We start from the raw sequence: 17945 nt of genomic DNA, 5'->3' as shown, positions 1-17945 counted from the left end.
AACCTACTGTTGTTGCTGAGATTTCCTCTTTAATGACACTGCAACACTTCAGCACTTCAATGTATGATTCATATGGAAGGGAAACACATGGAAGCTACTGCAGCCTCTACCACTAGTGATGATCAATAAAAATAAATTCCTGCTGGCAAAGTGTGCTTCATAGATATCCTATTTTTTATAACAAAGGCTTTTTCCTTTGGGTCCCTCATTTGGATACCCCCAAGAGGTTTAAAAGCACTGAGCACTACCTTTTATTAGACATTTTTCCTGAGATTATTTTTTTCTTCACTAAAACACGTTACCATGTTCAGCAGAGGCAGTAGAAGCCAACTGATTAAATGAGTAACACTCTAAAATGGTCAATGGTAACCCTCATTCTTCTTACAACCAAAAGAATAAACATGCATCACTAAGCAGCAGAGATGTCACTCTTTTATTCAAAAGAGATCCAAAAAATCCCATACATGCAAAACACGGCATGCTGTACAAAAGACAATGTTGAAATCATCAATTTTTGAACATCTTCCCAGTTTGAAGAGAACAGCGTCACAAGAACTTATCTGCTCTACAGTGCTCTACAAGACACCACAGTCCTGACAATACTTAGAATTCATAACCTAATCTAATCAGAAGGAAAACGAGTTTAGTACAGGGGATGGAAACAAACACCCCTCGAACCTGGCACAGCCGTTCTGCCTGATGGTGTGGTGGCTGCACAGCTCTCCATTAGCTTGGCCCAGCAGGGCTGAAGCCAATAGGAGTTCTGTAATTATTTCACTGGAAACTGATTCTGTGATAACATGTCCCTCTGAAAGCCGGGAGGCAGCTCTGCCTGCACGAGTAAATACATCACACTGGCACATGCATAAAGCGCAAAGACAGAAGAGATGTGTTGGATTATAGCTGAGCTCCTTTCAAAATGAAAACATACCTTACAGCTTCTCACTCATCTCCTCTTCTAGCCAGAGAGTGTTCCTTCTTTGAAGAAATCTACTCAAATCCTTCTCATACTAACTCTTCCTATGGCTCAACAGATTGTATTATTTAGGTTGTTATGAAAAAAATAAGATTAGGAAATTCTTCAGCTGGGACAACTGGAACAGCTGTATCTCAACCAAATGCCTACTCAGTAAGCATTTAAGATCTATTTCTGAACTGAAAGAACAAATAAAAATGTAGCATGGTGAAGTTTTATATTTCTTAATATATTTCAGTTGCTGTAATTATAATTATTCTGAATACTCAGGAGATGTTAAAAAGTGTAAATTTTTTGTGTGCGTGCGTGACAGCACAGATCTAAAAATTCACATATACACAAAAATACACTCAGGAAGAATCTTGCAAATTGATGAAAACTTAGTAAGTACAACACAGCAATTAAGTTTTTGAAAGGGATAATTAATTTCAACAAAAAGACTGTAAGCGTCCTCTGATACTCAACTGAAAGTATGACCTGACATAAATTTTTCTACAATACACTTTCTGTTGCAAAAATCACTGTTTCTTGAGCGATGTTATTTCCTTTTAAAATGTGTTATTTTGAAAATAGATATGAAAAAGGAAAAGATGACTGACTTCAAAAGGTTTCACTTGTCTACAAAACTATTACTCAAATGTTTCCATCATGCAAAATGTTATAAAGTAGAAATGACGTGTTCCCAATCCTAAATTCCCCAGGAATTCCTCAGCTGACTATTTTTTCCAGTCCCGTTAGGAGGTGACCATGTCACCGAGACAGTGAAAAGAGAGCAGTCTCAGCACAGAGCGCATCAAAGAAGCAGGGTGACTTCATTTCGCTGAACTGCCCATCCGAGGACCAACAGCCACCTTCCCCTAAAGAAAGACGAACATTAAACAAATCTCCTACTTTATGCCTCTAAGTTAACACAATGTGAATACTCACCACAGCATCCAAAATCCGAAAACGATAAAAAGGGAGACTCAGGCAATGCTGTCCTGAAAAACTGGTTCACTAAGAACACACTTTAAATGGCAGGTCATAAGAATTAGGAAAAACAAATTGACGCCCTTTATCAGATTAGCCTCAGTAGGAAAGAAAAGGCTGACCGCAATACACTTCAGACATACATATTTCCAGCTCCCACCATTTTACTTTTGGTGATGTCTGTAGCACAGCACTCAAGATAAGGACGGGCCAGTTTCAGTCTCAGCTGAATATTCTTTCTCCTGGTGAAACATTTAGTAATAACTAAACACTCAGGGGTGTTTGCTATAGTGTTTCCTTTCATCTAATCAGAAAGCTTTTAACACATTCACCTGTGAAAGCAACATACAGGTCTCCACTGATTTCACTTGATTACAAACCTGTCGTGCTTTGGCCCCAGACGGCAACAAAAAACCACCTGCCGCTCACTGGGGCCTTCCCAACACGGGAAGAACCAGAAGAAAAAAAGGCAAAACTCTGGGGTTGAGACAAAGGCAGTTTAACAGCACAGCAAGGGGAACAAGAAAACAACAACAACAACACGGACAGAGGAATATACAAACACGATTACGGAACAGATTACGGAACGGCCGCTCCCCCCCCCCAGCCCGCTCCAAGCGGCTTCTGTCCCGCTCCCCCCGGGCGGCACCGCTCACACGGCGCTGGATACCTGTGTCCTGCGGACAAAACCATATGCCAGATCTATCACACACACACAAGCAAAATAACAATCCATCACTGCTTCACAGGAAACTTCCTCATAGAAAAAGTAGTCTTGATGAAAACAAAGACTTCTGATAACAGAGAACAGCTCACACTGTAAGTGGAAGATAAATAATGTTAACAAGTAAGGGTTGAAATAGATTTTTTTAAAACTTTCTTTTTTACAGTGTAAATAAAAGCTTATTAATTACTGGGAAGATGTAGACATTAACTTGTAAAATTATGAAATACATAAAGATAAAAGCAGTTGTTAGAATGTAGTTAAGCATTTTAAATTACATTTGTGCATAAGATTTTTAGAATCAGCTCCTGGCTTTCTTCTCCAAAAATATGGATGGAACAACAACTCTGGTCATTGCTTTTTGAATTTACAAAAGAAAAATAACTTCCAATTTGTCAATTTTTGTAGGCCCTCCCACTGCTTAAAAAACAAAACCAAAGCAAGCCCAATACAATAAATGACATCAGTTCTTAAAACAGCGTGGCAGCCTCTAAGGCTACCCTATCGGGCTCTGATGAAAAGGGTTTCATCAGGAGTTGCAGGACAATTCTCCTTCTCAGTAACAGTCTCTACTGTGCCTGAAGCAGACACAATCACTACTGTTTTAGCTGCCGGAAGAGCCTTCTCCTTCTCTGCGATGGCAGCACAGACTGCCACAATTTCATCACTTTCAAAGTCGTAGTCTGGGATTGATTCTTGTGCAAGCTGTTTCTCGTTTGCCAGTGCTTGCACCGCCTCAGTCTTTGTTGCCTTCTGCTGCTCATGTAGTTTTCTTGCCCAGGAAAGGTCCTCTTTCCATACTTCAGGGTTCATTGGAAAGATGTGTAAGGACATCTGGAAGCTTCGGATTGCCTAGAAACAGAAAAGAAAAGACACAAGGATTAGGTGCTTTAAAGCCTATTTCATCACTGAAATTACAACAACAACAAAAAAAATACATACATCATTCAAGCAAAGACAAAAGTGATCTAACTCCAGCCTGTCTCTAGTGCAACCATCCTCCCTCAGATGTAAGTTCAATAGCAGCATCACCCCCTAACAACTGCGCATAAAACGTACCTAAAAACATACCTATAAAGGTAAAAGCAAAAATAATCTGTGTTTTGATGGTTTTCTATCCCCCTTTTCTCCTATCATCAGAGGTATGGGAAAGCAAAAGCAGATAGATGTGGTTTAATGAACACAAAGAAAAGGAATGACTGGGATTTGAAGTATCACTAATATTGCTGCTTTTAAATTAGCATGTAGTAATTTCACAAACAGACCTAATACTACAGCAGTCCTAGCCCCGTGACAAGCTTCTGTAACACGCTTACCGAAGCAGGCAAAAACTGACAAATAAACTCCCAGCTTGGAGCTGCTCTAAGAAAGAACTACAATAATCTTATAAATAATGTAATACTAATACAAGTAAGTGTAGTTGATATTGTTTCTCCTGCCTTTCAGCTCAATTGGGAAAAGTCCCACAAATATAAATACTCAACACAGAAGTTGTTGAATATAAAAAAAAGGTGACCATCTAATTCAGTAGATGTGATATTTGGCAACAAGAAGGGATTGCTAAAACATTGGAAAAATGCTAGACCAAGAATTACAACTGTGTTGTATTTATAGTTATATTAACAGTGAAAAAGTACAGACTTATGTGTATGTACACACAGGCAAGTGTGTATTTCATATTTTTGACTGTATGGTCAGTTATGGAATGGCCACCCGAGTGACAAACTCTTGTGTGACACTGTACAGAAGCTTTCCTGTAGGGTGGGAAAACAGTGGTAATATGGATTTAGATTATATTTGGGAAGAGTCCTAGCAACTTGCATATAAAGACTTCAAAGACATATGAACAACCATCGAATTCCATATCCTGTTGGAATTTATAAATACTTACAGCATGCAAATTAATGTGAAGAATCACAACATTTCATCTGCATTGACAGAAACTGCCAATTCATCCTTCTGCTGGCACAGATTAATATACAAACTCTGTATGACGTGAACTCAGCAGACAAGAGATATAAATCAGATTTAGGAAATGCTGATTATGCTATCAGTATTACTGTTGTTGTAATAGGCAGTCTTTCAGTTCCAGGAAAAAAAACATAATACTTTATTATTGGTCCACAGCCAGCTCTGAAGTGTAGGAGCATGCTGAACTTTAAACAGAAGGAGAAGTGCAGTTTAATTCTTGCAAGAGTGTTGTTTTATTCAACTTTGCTAGCCTTTCATTTACAGGGATAGATTAGCTACAAATAAATACTAAATCCCCTTTTTTTGTATTTCTGTTGAAAACAAAATATAAACAAACACTATTGGCTTTTAAGCTTTCCATGAAAGAGGCTCCCTAATTGAAACCTGTCAATATAGTTATGGTCATGCACAATAAACAACATTAAATACAATAATTACATGTAAGGTAAAATTTAATAAGCTTAGAAGCTGCCTAAATGATTTATACAATATAGCATAAAACGATCATCTTTGTAAATCTATTAGAAAAAAGATCCTGTATGTGATGATTTTATAAATAAATAATAAAAATACAATAATAAAGTAAATTTTAAGCAAAAGATCAGAGGGATTAATTTTAAAGCATCACTGTGATACTGAAAAATACAGAATTGACATCCACATAAAATTTCATGTTGCCACTGTAACTGCTTCCACAGCTATTAATTTCTGTTAGGACAGAAGAAAAGAAAATAGCAGTGCTACTTTTAATTCTCCCCCTGACGGACATCTAAGCCTCCTTCTCCAACTGCCTGTCTGGCATTATAGGAAAATGTGGTGGCACTAGATAAACTTGATATTCCTAGCCTCATTTTAATGGGCAGCTATGGTCTTAGAGACCCTGCACCTAAGGACTGTGGGATTTTAAATCAGTATGTAGTCACATATCTGCTTTTGCTCTGTAAGGAAGACTAGTATAAAATCTACTGCAAGGTGTTCTCACTTGTGGAATTTTAATCTTTGAAGAATTTGCATTTTAAAAATATTTTACATTTCATATCACTATAGGGTATTCTGTAGCAAACAGCCTTTCAGTTGTCCCATGAGCAGAATCCCTTCTGCTTATTTGCAGAGTCTTTAAATACGACGGGCAGTTTTGATCAGACTTCACTTTTTATAACATGTTTTTATAACACATGGACCTAGTAATTGTCACTATACAATGAAAGCTTGTAGGTAAGAATTAGAGACCAAGGCAACAAAGGTAACCTTGTGGCTGGTGTCTACTACAGGCCACCAGATCAAGAGGAGGCTACTGACAAAGCCTTCTTACTCTAGCCACAGGAGGTATCGCGCTCACAGGCTCTCATCCTACTGGGGTACTTCAACCACCCTGACATCTGCTGTCTGTTGCACGGCGAGCTGCAGGCAATCCAGGAAACTCCTGGAGTGCATTGAGCATAACTCCTTAAGCCAGATAATAGATGGCCCTACCAGAGGAGGTGCGTTACTGGACCTGATGGTCACCAACGCTAATTGGTGATGTCTGGAGGTAGCCTGGACTGCGGTGATCATGCACTGGTGGAGGTTGCAGTCCTGAGGTATATGGGTCAGGTGAAGAATAAAGTCAGGACCCCAAGTTTTAGGAAAGCAAAATTCCAGCTGTTGAAGGAGTCAGACAATAGGACCCCCTGGGAAACTCCCTGGACAAGGGAGCAGAACAGAGCTGGCAGATCTTTAAGGATGCTTTCCAGAGAGCACAAGAACTCTCAATCCCCAGGTGTAAGAAATCCAAAAAGGAAGGCAAGAGACTTGTAAGGCTGAGTTGAGACCTGAGGTCAAACTAAAGGGCAAGAAGGAAATGCCCAGGCAGTGGAAGCAGGGACAGGCAGGGACAAGCAGGAAGGCCAAGGCACAGCTAGAGCTGAACTTGGCAAGGGATGCAAGGAATAATGAGAAGGGCTTCTACAGATATGTCAGCCAGAAAAGGAAGGTCAAAGAAAGCGTACAGGGAGGTGGTATGAGACAGCCAGCATGGCTTCACCAAGGGCGAGTCTTGCCTGACCACCCTAGTGGGCTTCTCTGATGGAGTGACTACATCAGTGTACAAGGCAAGAACTATGGACATCATGTATCTGGACTTTGTAAGGCCTTTGATATGGTATTCCAGAGCATCCTTTTCTCTGAATTGGAGAGGTATGGATTTGATGGGTGGACTGTCTGGTAGATGAGGTTGGATGGTTGCATCCAGAGGGTGGTGGTCATCAGGTCGATGTCCAAATGGAGATCCGTGACAAGTGGTGTCCCTCATGGGCTCATACTGGGACCAGTACTATTTAATATCTTCATCAATGACATAGACAGTGGGATCCAGTGCACCCTCAGCAAGTTTGAGGACCACACTAAGTTCAGTGGTGCAGCTGACAAGCCTGAGGAACGGGATGCCACCCAGAGGGACCTGGACAGGCTCGAGAAGTGGGCCCACGTGAACCTCATGAGGTTGAACAAGGGCAATAGCAAGGTCCTGCACCTGGGTTGGGGCAATCCCCAATATTGATATGGCCTGGGGGATAAAAGGATTGAGAGCAGCCCTGTTGAGAAGGAGTTGGGGTTACTGGTGGGTGAAAAGCTGGACATGAGCCAGCAATGTGAGCTCACAGCCCAGAAAGCCAACCGCATCCCAGGCTGCATCAAAAGAAGCGCGGCCAGCAGGTCAAGAGAGCTGTCACCGTACACTCTGCTCTAGTGACAGCTTACCTGTAGTATTGCGTCCAGCTCTGGAGCCCTCAGCACTGGAAAGACATGGACCTGTTGGAGTGGGTCCAGAGGAGGGCCATAAAATGATCAGAGGGATGAAACACCTCTGCTATGAGGACAGGCTGAGAGAGTTGGGGTTGTTCAGTCTGGAGAAGAGAAGGCTCCAGGGACACCTTATTGCACCCTTTCAGTACCTAAAATGGGCTTATCAGAAAGACGAGGACAGACTTTTTATCAGGGGCTGTTGCAATAGTACAAGGGGTAATGGTTTTAAACTAACAGAAGGCAGATTCAGACTAGATACGTGGAAGATTTTTTTTTTATGTTGAGGGTGGTGAAACACTGGCACAGGTTCCCCAGAGAGGTGGGCTGCATCAAAATGAAACCAGTATCTTTTTTTATCCGAGAGCTCACATTGCATTATTTTTCTAATGGACTTTTGTGAATGTGTCTGAATTTAAAAGTTCACTCACTATGTTGCCTCACTAACCAGCAGAAAACTTCTACACTATATATGTTGCATTATTTACAGCGTATAGCCTATACGCTGAGAGTGATATGAGATACGGGAAGAGTCCCCCTTTGCATCACATCATGTAGCCATGACAGCACCACAGCATACAGCTGAACCTAGAGAAAAGATGCACTCCAGCTGGTACAGAACTTCCCAGCCTTTTTGCTGTCTTAGTAAGAAAAGAAGCAACTTTAGCCTCCATTTGGGGTCAAGGAGACAGAAGGAAGCAGGAATGAGGACACATGATTTGCTGCACCTGAAGCAGGAGTGTAGGAGACACATAAAACAAGATAATAGAATTTTATTAGCAGGCATGTATAAAACTGAGCCTGAATATCAACTGGGACTTCACAGTACCTTCATCTTTAAATTATGGTGAGCTGCACTGTAGCAGTACAGTACCCAGAAGGTAGTATGTGCAGTTATGTCAACAGAATTATTACATTGCATAAGGCCGCCACAAAAATACAATATATAACACAAAAGGCTTTGAGCTAGGCTGGTCTTCCACAAGCCTGGCAACAAAACCACACAGGAAGCATTTGTGAAAAACAACAAAGTGGAGGGAATACTGGACATAAATAACAACAACCTTTTCCCTTGCTTACTTTCAGGTTACATAAGGATATTCAGTTATCTTGGTATTTCTGTACTTTCATTCTCTCACACACAATTCAGAGGATGTGTTTTACAAGTTTAGCATATTAATGTTGTCCATTTTCCTACCAGTGCTATCTCTCCTAATCCAAGCTGGGCACGCCCCAAAGTCTGCCAGGCATCCCAGGAACGTGGGTTTCTCTGGAGAGCCATTTCTGCTGCATGCACTGCTGGGAACATTTCATGTAAAGACATCAGGACCTATGACACAAAAAGAAAAATAAGAGGAATAGGAATAAAAAAATTTGAAAACAGATTTAGGTTTTCTGGGATTACCCAGGCAACCACCATTATTTCAATAACTAAGGACAGGTTCATTTCACCTAGCTTTTTCTAGTTTAAAAGTTAGTTGTCTGATCACAGCAAGTCACCCAGAATCACTGCAACAGGTGAGAGCAACAGGTTACGATAGAGGATGATTCATCTGAACTATTTAAGCAACTCATCAGAAGCAGATTAATTGCTTCTGAAGATGTCCCTCCCTCTCCCTTCCTCCCTACAAACACCATGCTCTGTAAAAGCCTAACAGAATACACTGAAGGACAAACACATTGAGAATTAAATACAATAAATAAGCAAGTATCGTTGAAAAAATCCTGGGTTATATTTCTCTTTTTTAATAGAAGAGTGGAATCTACCAAATTCAGTTACAGTGTGCATGATATAATCATAGAAAAAATCCTGGCAATTCAGCATGGAAACAACCCTTAACAATTACTATTGTATTTGGAGAGTAATCATTCTGCAACAGCAAAACCTAACTTAGACATTAAGTCACCTACACTTAAAAAAAAAAAAAGTGGTTTCCGAATGTGGAAATCTCTTTTACTCAGCAGTACAGCTTAGTGTCAGCCTGTCACCATAGTATTCTATTCCTTGCATTGAATCTCCATAACCAAGCCTATAAATCATACTCAACAATACATAACATGTCTCAAACCTTGCTGTAATTTTCCAAGACCACCATGAGATTGGCACATTACCTGAAGACCTGCATCACTCTGAGATCATGATTTCAGACACCCACATGCTAGGGTGATAGATACCAGTGTAAGAAACAAATGACAACCACATTCCTATAGTATGATGAGAATGTCAACCACAAGAGTAAGACTCATGTGTGGGCAACCACTTTCATCCCAACTGACCTGCAAGCATCATGAATAATATTAGAACATATTAGGACTACTGCTGAAGTGCAAAAAGCATTTATTTAACTTTACTGTTCTACAATATATTATATAGATAAATATGAGCGTGGATTCAGGATTCAAATGCAATAATCTTGAGTATTTATTAACATAAAGTACTTGCACAGCACTGGGATGAGTACCATGGAAAAAAAAGAAAAAAGCTTTACTACAGAAAGTAAACCTGTACCCAAGAAACACACGAAGCATAGCTTCCAATAAGTCCCTTGGATCCATACTCCCACGGTTTTAATAAGACTAAATTTTTTCCAAAGACTAGGCCTATGGGTTCTCTCTTAAATTTGATTTAATAGGCTGTACACTGGAATTTAGAAGTACCTAAAAATCTTTTTAAAAGCCCCCCATAGTTGTATGTCCTGTCCTTTTTCCTTTTTTCCTTAACAGTTCTCAATGACCATCCTTTGTAAGCAAAGTTTGGTATGAATACTACGTATTTTTCCAAAACTTTCAGTTCAGCTGCATTTTTCTGTACACGTTCTCTTATCTGCAGATCTGTGAATGGAATCAAACTTGGAAGTGGACAGGTATATATCCTACCAAGACTAAGTGATTCTGAATCTATCAGACAGCTTTTACATTAATCTATTAATGTCTTTGATCTCATAAGAGGAAACAAATCCAAGTAGACACTCACCTGAACATTTTTATACGCCCTGAGCATTCAGTATTTCTTACCAGTACTTTCTACTGCAACATAATTCCAGAACTTCTACATAAGTATTTAAGAAATCTTTTGTAGTTTTTAATGACGTTTAGTGAATTGTGAGCTCACTAATAAAAGACAATTATTCCACTTTCATCTGTTTGTCAGCATTGTGTGTACTAATTTAGACAGTTGCTTTAAAAATACTCTTCCAGATCATGGTGGTAATTACTGTGCTCCTACTACTATGGCATCAGTTTTTCAAGGTACAAACAAACACCACTACGAATGTATATGCATTTTGTCAGCACAGGTGGCATTTTTTTCAGTTATTAAGAAAATGACTCAGATATACTTGTCAGTAATTATAAAAGAATAAACTTGTTAATGCACACTATTTTCCTACACTTTTGTTTTCAGGTGAAGAGATCATCAAAATGAGCACACAATGGCAGACCTGAATGTGTGCAGCCTTACCTTGGGTTACACTACCTGTGACATTATCATCACTTTAATAAAATACCTCTGCATGGCAGATACCACTGCTACTTAAAAACTGAACCAGCAAAAACTCTATTATTCTACATCTGGAAAGCCATGCTGAAAAAGGAGAAAAAACAACACTGCTAGCATAAAGTTTTCTTCTGCACAGGTTTGACAAGAGGTGCTTAGTCCTTTTACCGGGACAGGCCACACAGACAAGACAAAGCCAGACAGGAAGCATGTGTGCGGTAGCCCCCTTTGTCGTACAACGTGCCTGTCACACGCTCAACACACCGTCACATCAAGCACCAAACCTATGTGTATGTACATCATCCCCCCGTAACAGACAGTCTAGTGTGGTCTCCACTAATATGGTAAGGACCCAAAGGGTTATTGTCACTCCTCACACACGTGCCCCTTGGACAGGGTGCATTCAAAAAGGGGGAAGCCAGGTAGTAGATCATGGGAATTATATGAGTAGCCTTCAACAAAACATAGATTTCTCATCCTGACAAAAACTCACAATCATATTGCTAATTCCACAGATAGCATTTCCTGTACAACATATACTGTTGTATTTATATATTATATTTATATATACTGTTATATTTATATCAAGGATTTATATATACTTGAATAATATAATAATCTTGAGTTCAGCATGGAAAGATGTGAGGCTTATTTTCTAGGATGCAGCTACTCTGAAATACTTCCATTGCCTTTCAGATCTTCTTGCATAACTCATCACTAGTTTAAACATAGCTAGAACTGAACTCCTTGCCTCATTCCCAAATCATCTTACTTTCTTTTATCTGTAGCACTGTCATTACCACAACAGTATCATTTTTGAATTTTTCTCTTCCTTCACATAAATTTAGCCTACGCTTATGCCTTGTATGACGGCAAGGCTATTTTGCTATCTGCAAAACTGTTTTTTATTGTCTTGATTATGTTCTCTTTACTGTCGGTTTTCTTGATCGCTACATACCACACCATAATGGACTGAAGTCCATTTGACTTAATAAAAAATTAGACAATCACTGTCCTGTTCAAAGTCTTGCTCCTACTTTCTACTGCATAGAACTTGATTTTCTCCTCTCGTTTTAAGAATCTATATTGCTCGTTTCCTTTTATTTACCTCTTTTTGAATAGTTTACTCTTATTTTATTTGCTCCAACATGGCATCAACATAATGGTCTATTTTTCTGCTTCTTAGAAAGACACCCCCAGGTCTTCTTTCATTTCAGCCCATATGCTTGAAATACTTGAGCTGATCAGGAAAGTATTTCTTCATTCAGATGTGTGACTGAAACATGAACCAGGAAGCCAGTAGCAGTCCCTACACCCAATCTGACCAGAATGCTTGCTGCTGCTCTTACCTTTGCTCAATTTTATCTGATTGTCACAGTAATGTATTTCCTTTATAAGTTTCTTTGCACTGAAGACATTTAAATTCAGTAACTGTTTTGAAATAGTTATTCTGTAGAAGATAGAATAAACAGAATACACCCCCAAAAGCTCACTCTGAAATAAGCACGTTCTCTTCAAAAGCATAAAGTGAACTCTGCATGGGGAGTGTTTCTCGTTGGGAGCTCTGTTGTACTTAATACAACAAACTCTTGACCCTCTTTTAATGTTTTATGGACTACTTCAGGACAATTGACTCTGAACTGCAAGCCATCATCAGCATCAGTCCAGACCTGCATACAATTACATTAACTCATCAGTAATTTTCTGCAATCTCTTTTGATTCAAATTACATTCACATCGATTTCAGTGTGGTTTTGGTGGGGGGGTTTTTGACAGCAGAGATAATTATCACCCTCCACTAGTTACTTTCTGCAAAACATTCGAATTGCTAGTAAAAGCAGGAACAAGCTTATTCTAAAAAGGTCACAAACCATTATAATAAGGTAGCATACTCACAAGTAATATTTCTTTTTTAAACAGATGTTTACTTTTTAGAGATACTAGGATATTTTTCAATGACCAGACAAATAGCATGATGCTTCACAGACAACTATCTATCACTGAAAAGTCCATTTAAATGCCCCTTCCTTAGTGTTTTAGCATCAACTTAACAGTTTTTAGATGGCCAGGCATTCAGAAAAAGGACAAATATAACCTTGCATTTGAGAGTATGAAGATATTAAGCTTTTACTTATCAAAATTATGCTGGGGAAAACTTCATAAAAGAGAAAATCCTACCTGAAAAATAGATCTTTAATCTATTTTCACGCAAGCTTGATGCAATTTTGACAGAAAAGGGCTATTTTGCCAGAATCACCGAAGATAAAGATGAGGATGTATGTGTTTGCTTATGAACACCCTTTTAAGAGCTAACAGGCTATGATTCTATTCCTTTCCTGTTGCTCTCAAATTAATTTCTCAGATGAATTTTCTTTTGCAAACTTCATTAGCAGGATGGCACTCAAGGTTCACAGTTAAATAATCTCATTGCATATTTGATTTATTTTCCAATTATAGTGATGGCACTTCATTAGAAAACATTCTTAAAACTAATGAAACAATTAGAAAGAAAAAATTTATAAAACAGAAAAAACATCTCAAGACTCTCACAACTCAAGACAACGCACATATATATAAAAAATGACTAGAGGGCAATGTCTTACAAAGATGTTCAGGAGGTGGATTTTCAGAACTTAATTACCATTATCACATGCATTACAACAATGAACATCCATGTCACTACAATGACTTAGTTTAATAGATCTAATTTTTAAAAAAAAAAAAACAACTATGGGACAGATAAGAAGAATTAGAAGAACTCAGTGGCAAAGAAAACAATTAAACATAGCAACTTTCATCAGGAGATTGACCAAGTATAAAATATCCATGCAGCAGAATGACCCATCCTGTCCTACCCACGTTATTTTGGAAGTGTTATGAATCTGACTAAGTCCTGGTTTTAGATGAGCTCACTGGCTTGAAGCTGAATCACTATATATAGATACATTCCAAGTCCAGTGAAACTGACCCCATTCCATCCAGAAACCCATTTCAAAACACTGATGAATAAAATTCTTCCTACCCATAAGCAGTCTACATTTATCCATGCTGTAAAACAATTACCGCTGTACCACACAGCAATGCTTTTTGCTATGTAGCTGTCTGGAATTTACATCAATGTTTTGAAGGTAAACTCTTCTTCTTACATCCCAGTTTAAACAAATAAACAAACAAATATTTAAAAATGATCGGCAATTATTAGGTGATTTTTTTATAACCTAAACTTGTGACTGTAAGTCCAGTTATGTCTTAGGAACCTTATAATTTCTTAAGCAGGAACAGGGATGGGTGGAAGTTGATATTATTTCTTCATTGAGTTCAAGACAGGGAAACTGAATGATTTGAATACGATTATGATATGAGTATAATAGGGTTTGGCCTTAAAAAAAAAAAAAAAAAAAAAAGGAAGAGACACATACATCTGAAATCCCAGTCCTGTTCAATGAATGCAAATTGAGAAACCAAGGATGCAGGGATGCACAGAAACTAGATCCTTAGTCAACTGATGACAAACATCCAAAAAGCTTATTAAATGGAGATAAACCTGACTTTTTTTTTTTTACATTTGTATTTACTGTTTCTAAAAACATTTATAAACAATTGTATTGTGTACTTTAGGAATCCTGTCATAGTTGCACCATGTGTTTGACAACGTTATCTGAGCTCTGAGGTGGAAGTATCACTGGATGAGCGACATGAACCATGTAAATTCTCAGGAGTGGTGTACAAAAGCAGAGTTGCCTGATTCCCAAGAGAGTTTGTTACAGGTATATATGTGTGTATATATATATATATATATACACACACACACACGCATACAAAGTAGTAGTAGTCCTTTAATACCTCTCTTCACCCAAGAAAGTCATATGTGGTCCAGCACACAAACGTTCAGACCCAAATTCAAAGAATTTCTCAAAGCCTGTTCCTCCACCTTTGTAATTCAAACAGCAATAAAACAATCCAGTCAATGTTTAAGAAACTTAGCCTCCAATGAATTTCAATCTTAGTGACTTAATTAATATAGGTAGTCTTCATACACTCCTTTCAATTTACTTACAATGCTACTTATCTGATATCATAATCAACACTAAGCTGTTGTTATTTATTTTAAAGATTTGTTGGTTTGGGTTTTTTTTTTTAAATAAAATCATAGAAATGAACTGTTTGCATAAACATTTACTTGCCACTCACTGGTCTTTCAATGGGAGAGCAGTTTAGGCTGGTAATGGAATATCAAGTACAGACACTGAAAGATCTTGCATGCAAAGAACAGTTTCAGTGCACCCCTAGCCTCTCCATGCACCATAATAATCTGTTTTAAATGGATCAAAGAGTAGCTGAGAGCAAGGGAAAAAAGTCTCATCAACTTTTATGGGGTTTTTGAAGCAGTTGAGCAATTCCACAATTCCCATATGTTTTCCTGGAAACACGCTTCTTGCAAATGTCATTGACAACTGGGAACTTTAAACACTATTTCCACCCCCCAGAAATACTGAAAGACATTTGTCCTACATCTGTTAAAATACCGATCTTTAAGAACTTACCATAAATATTTACAGATTCCCACTGTGTCATTAGCATATTTATCTGAGCTGCATATTAAGCAACAGGGTATTTAAAATGTTAAGTTTGCTGCTGAGAAAGGATATATTAATGAACTGGGAAGCTGCTATATAACCCAACATAAGATTATCTTAATAAATGTAACAGGATATACAGATATTCAAGCCTGTGCAAGACACTCCACCCAATGTTCATTCTCAAAAGAAATTACTTCATGAGGAGATTTTTCCTCACTGAAAAAAAAATTAGTATAGACCATAAAGAATCTTTGCATATCACACAAAGTCATTCTTAACGTGAATCACGTCCTCTAATAGGTGACTCACATACCAAGACAGGCAGATTGTCATAGAGGCAATGCTGGTCAAGCCCTTGCTGGTGTACAGTTTTCTTCCAAATCTGGAGCCACCAAAACTTTCTCATTTAGCTACACAGTAATAGCTGCAGTGTCTGTGCTGGTATGCTGAATTGGAATAATATGGTCAGCTTTAAGACAGTATCATTTAAATATTAACCACAATATTTTTGGAATGAATTACATATTCCTATTTTGGCAAAAATGGATTTTTACAACTCACATTAGTGCCTTTAAAAGTAGGAAGATATCAAATTACGCATTATGCTAATCTGCTTCCAGTAAGCATAAGTCATACTGCAAAAAACATCTGTAATAATTACTTGCATGTACTAAAGAGATGTCACCCATTTAAACATCAGAGGTTTTGTTAAAAAGATCCAAGAAATAATTTTATAAATGCATATTTTGTACATAAACTTCTCACGTGTTCTCATTCACAGTGTAACAGGGGTGTTATGCAATATCAGAAAGTCAAACCGAAGAGAAACAGTACAACTGCTCTCCTCCTCCGGACAGGAAGCAAAGGTATGGTGGAAGCAAAGGCCTGGGTTTCTAATCTTCTTTTAGCTTTTATTACTCCCCAATAGTTTCATTAGACAGGCAAAGACATTTTACAAGATGAGTCAGTGTCACACAGCTGGTTTCTCAGCTCATCCTGGTCAGCAGGAAAGCCGTGTACCTTACTCCTCCAACTCACCGTTTAGCTGAAACACAGGGACTGGGGTGCCAAGTAAGCAACCACCCCTCAGTGTGAGGTATTGCAGCTGGAGCACTGATTGAAGGATGTCGTAGTAAGCATCTGTTTGCATAAGTCTCTGCATCATAGTTCGTATCCTGGTAAGCTAACCCTGTTCTCCTATTATTTCCACTGTGAAAATATTTAATTTTAGCATAATTTCCATTAAATAGAGTACTTTTGGAGAGCTAGCTTAATTCCTGCATTCAGATAATACGATAATAAAGAACTGTTACAAGAGAGCTATTCACTAATTTGTCCCACTGAGCATAACTGTCCTTTTCAACAGCTTTCTCTTAAGTCAAAAAGAAGTAATTCTAATGGCAAAATAAAGGCTACTTCCAAAACACCCTGTGTTAAGGAGCCAGCATCACAGCACATGAACCACTTCTTTCCAACCTAGACGAAATCCTGCTAGGTGGTCTGTTTTATTCAAAACAGAGTTCAATCTCTATACTATAGTTAAAAAAAAAAAAAAATATAGGACCAATACCATTTTCACATCTTAACAGAATTTCTTTATTAGTGGAGTTAAAAATTAAATGTACAAATGAATAGCTACATAAGTTAAAAAACCACACAATAATCTGTAAAGCTGCTAATTAAAGTAGAATTATATTATTTTGTCTCTTCCAATAGTGTGTTATGAAAGCTTTGGAGCTCCTTGGCACAAAGCTCTGCAGATGCTAAAAATTTACATGAGAGCAGAAAGCAATGAGACGAATTTGTTGAAGAAAAATCTTTCAAGCACTTCTAAACACAGAGAAGTCCCAGGGCCAGTGCCTGCAGGAGGCTGGGAAAAGTAACTCGGGGGAAGTACTGCTATGTGCTTGTACCATCTGTATGACTTTTTCTCAGCCATCCACTGTTGGAAGTTGTCAGGATACTAGGCTAGAAAGATCATAGAATGGTTTGGGCTGGAAGGGACCTTAAAGATCATCTAGTTCCAGCCCCCCTGCCCTGGGCAGGGACACCTCCCACTAGACCAGGCTGCTCAAAGCCCCATCCAGCCTGGCCTTGAATGCTTCCAGGGATGGGGCATCCACAGCTTCCCTGGACAACCTGTTTCACTGCCTCACCACCCTCAGAGTAAAGAATTTCTTCCTAGTATCTAATCTAAATCTCCACTCTTCCAGGTTGAAACTATTACCCCTCGTCCTATCACTACATAACCTTGCAAAAAGTCCTCCTCCAGCTTTCCTGTCCAGCCCCTCCAGCAATCCACCAATACAATTCTCCCAAATAATTCAGGAAGAAAAACCTTTACAGCTATAATGTACTTCTCAAACCAAATGCAAAATCAAGTAAGATCTAAACCTTCTGCAGCTACATAAAACAAAAGCCTCCTTTAGCATTACTGTATTGAAATGATTT

At 38.5% G+C, this 17945-nt stretch overlaps 1 protein-coding gene across 1 annotated transcript in view; it reads right to left on the bottom strand.

The window, feature by feature from the left end:
• Positions 1–417: 417 nt before the first annotated feature.
• Positions 418–17945, bottom strand: part of TTC33 (tetratricopeptide repeat domain 33) — a 40966-nt gene continuing 23438 nt past the window's right edge. Inside the window, exons 4-5 of the mRNA XM_063320739.1 lie at positions 8617–8748; positions 418–3521 (exon numbers count right to left, since the gene is read on the bottom strand). Of these exons, the coding sequence (XP_063176809.1) occupies positions 3171–3521; positions 8617–8748 (483 nt within the window). The 3' untranslated portion in view covers positions 418–3170. The remainder of the gene's footprint in view (positions 3522–8616; positions 8749–17945) is intronic.

Source organism: Chroicocephalus ridibundus, chromosome Z (assembly GCF_963924245.1).
Source record: "Chroicocephalus ridibundus chromosome Z, bChrRid1.1, whole genome shotgun sequence".
NCBI classification, from domain to species: Eukaryota; Metazoa; Chordata; class Aves; order Charadriiformes; family Laridae; genus Chroicocephalus; species Chroicocephalus ridibundus.
The sequence above is the reverse complement of the archived record's forward strand: the minus strand, read 5'-3'. Positions and strand labels throughout refer to the sequence as shown.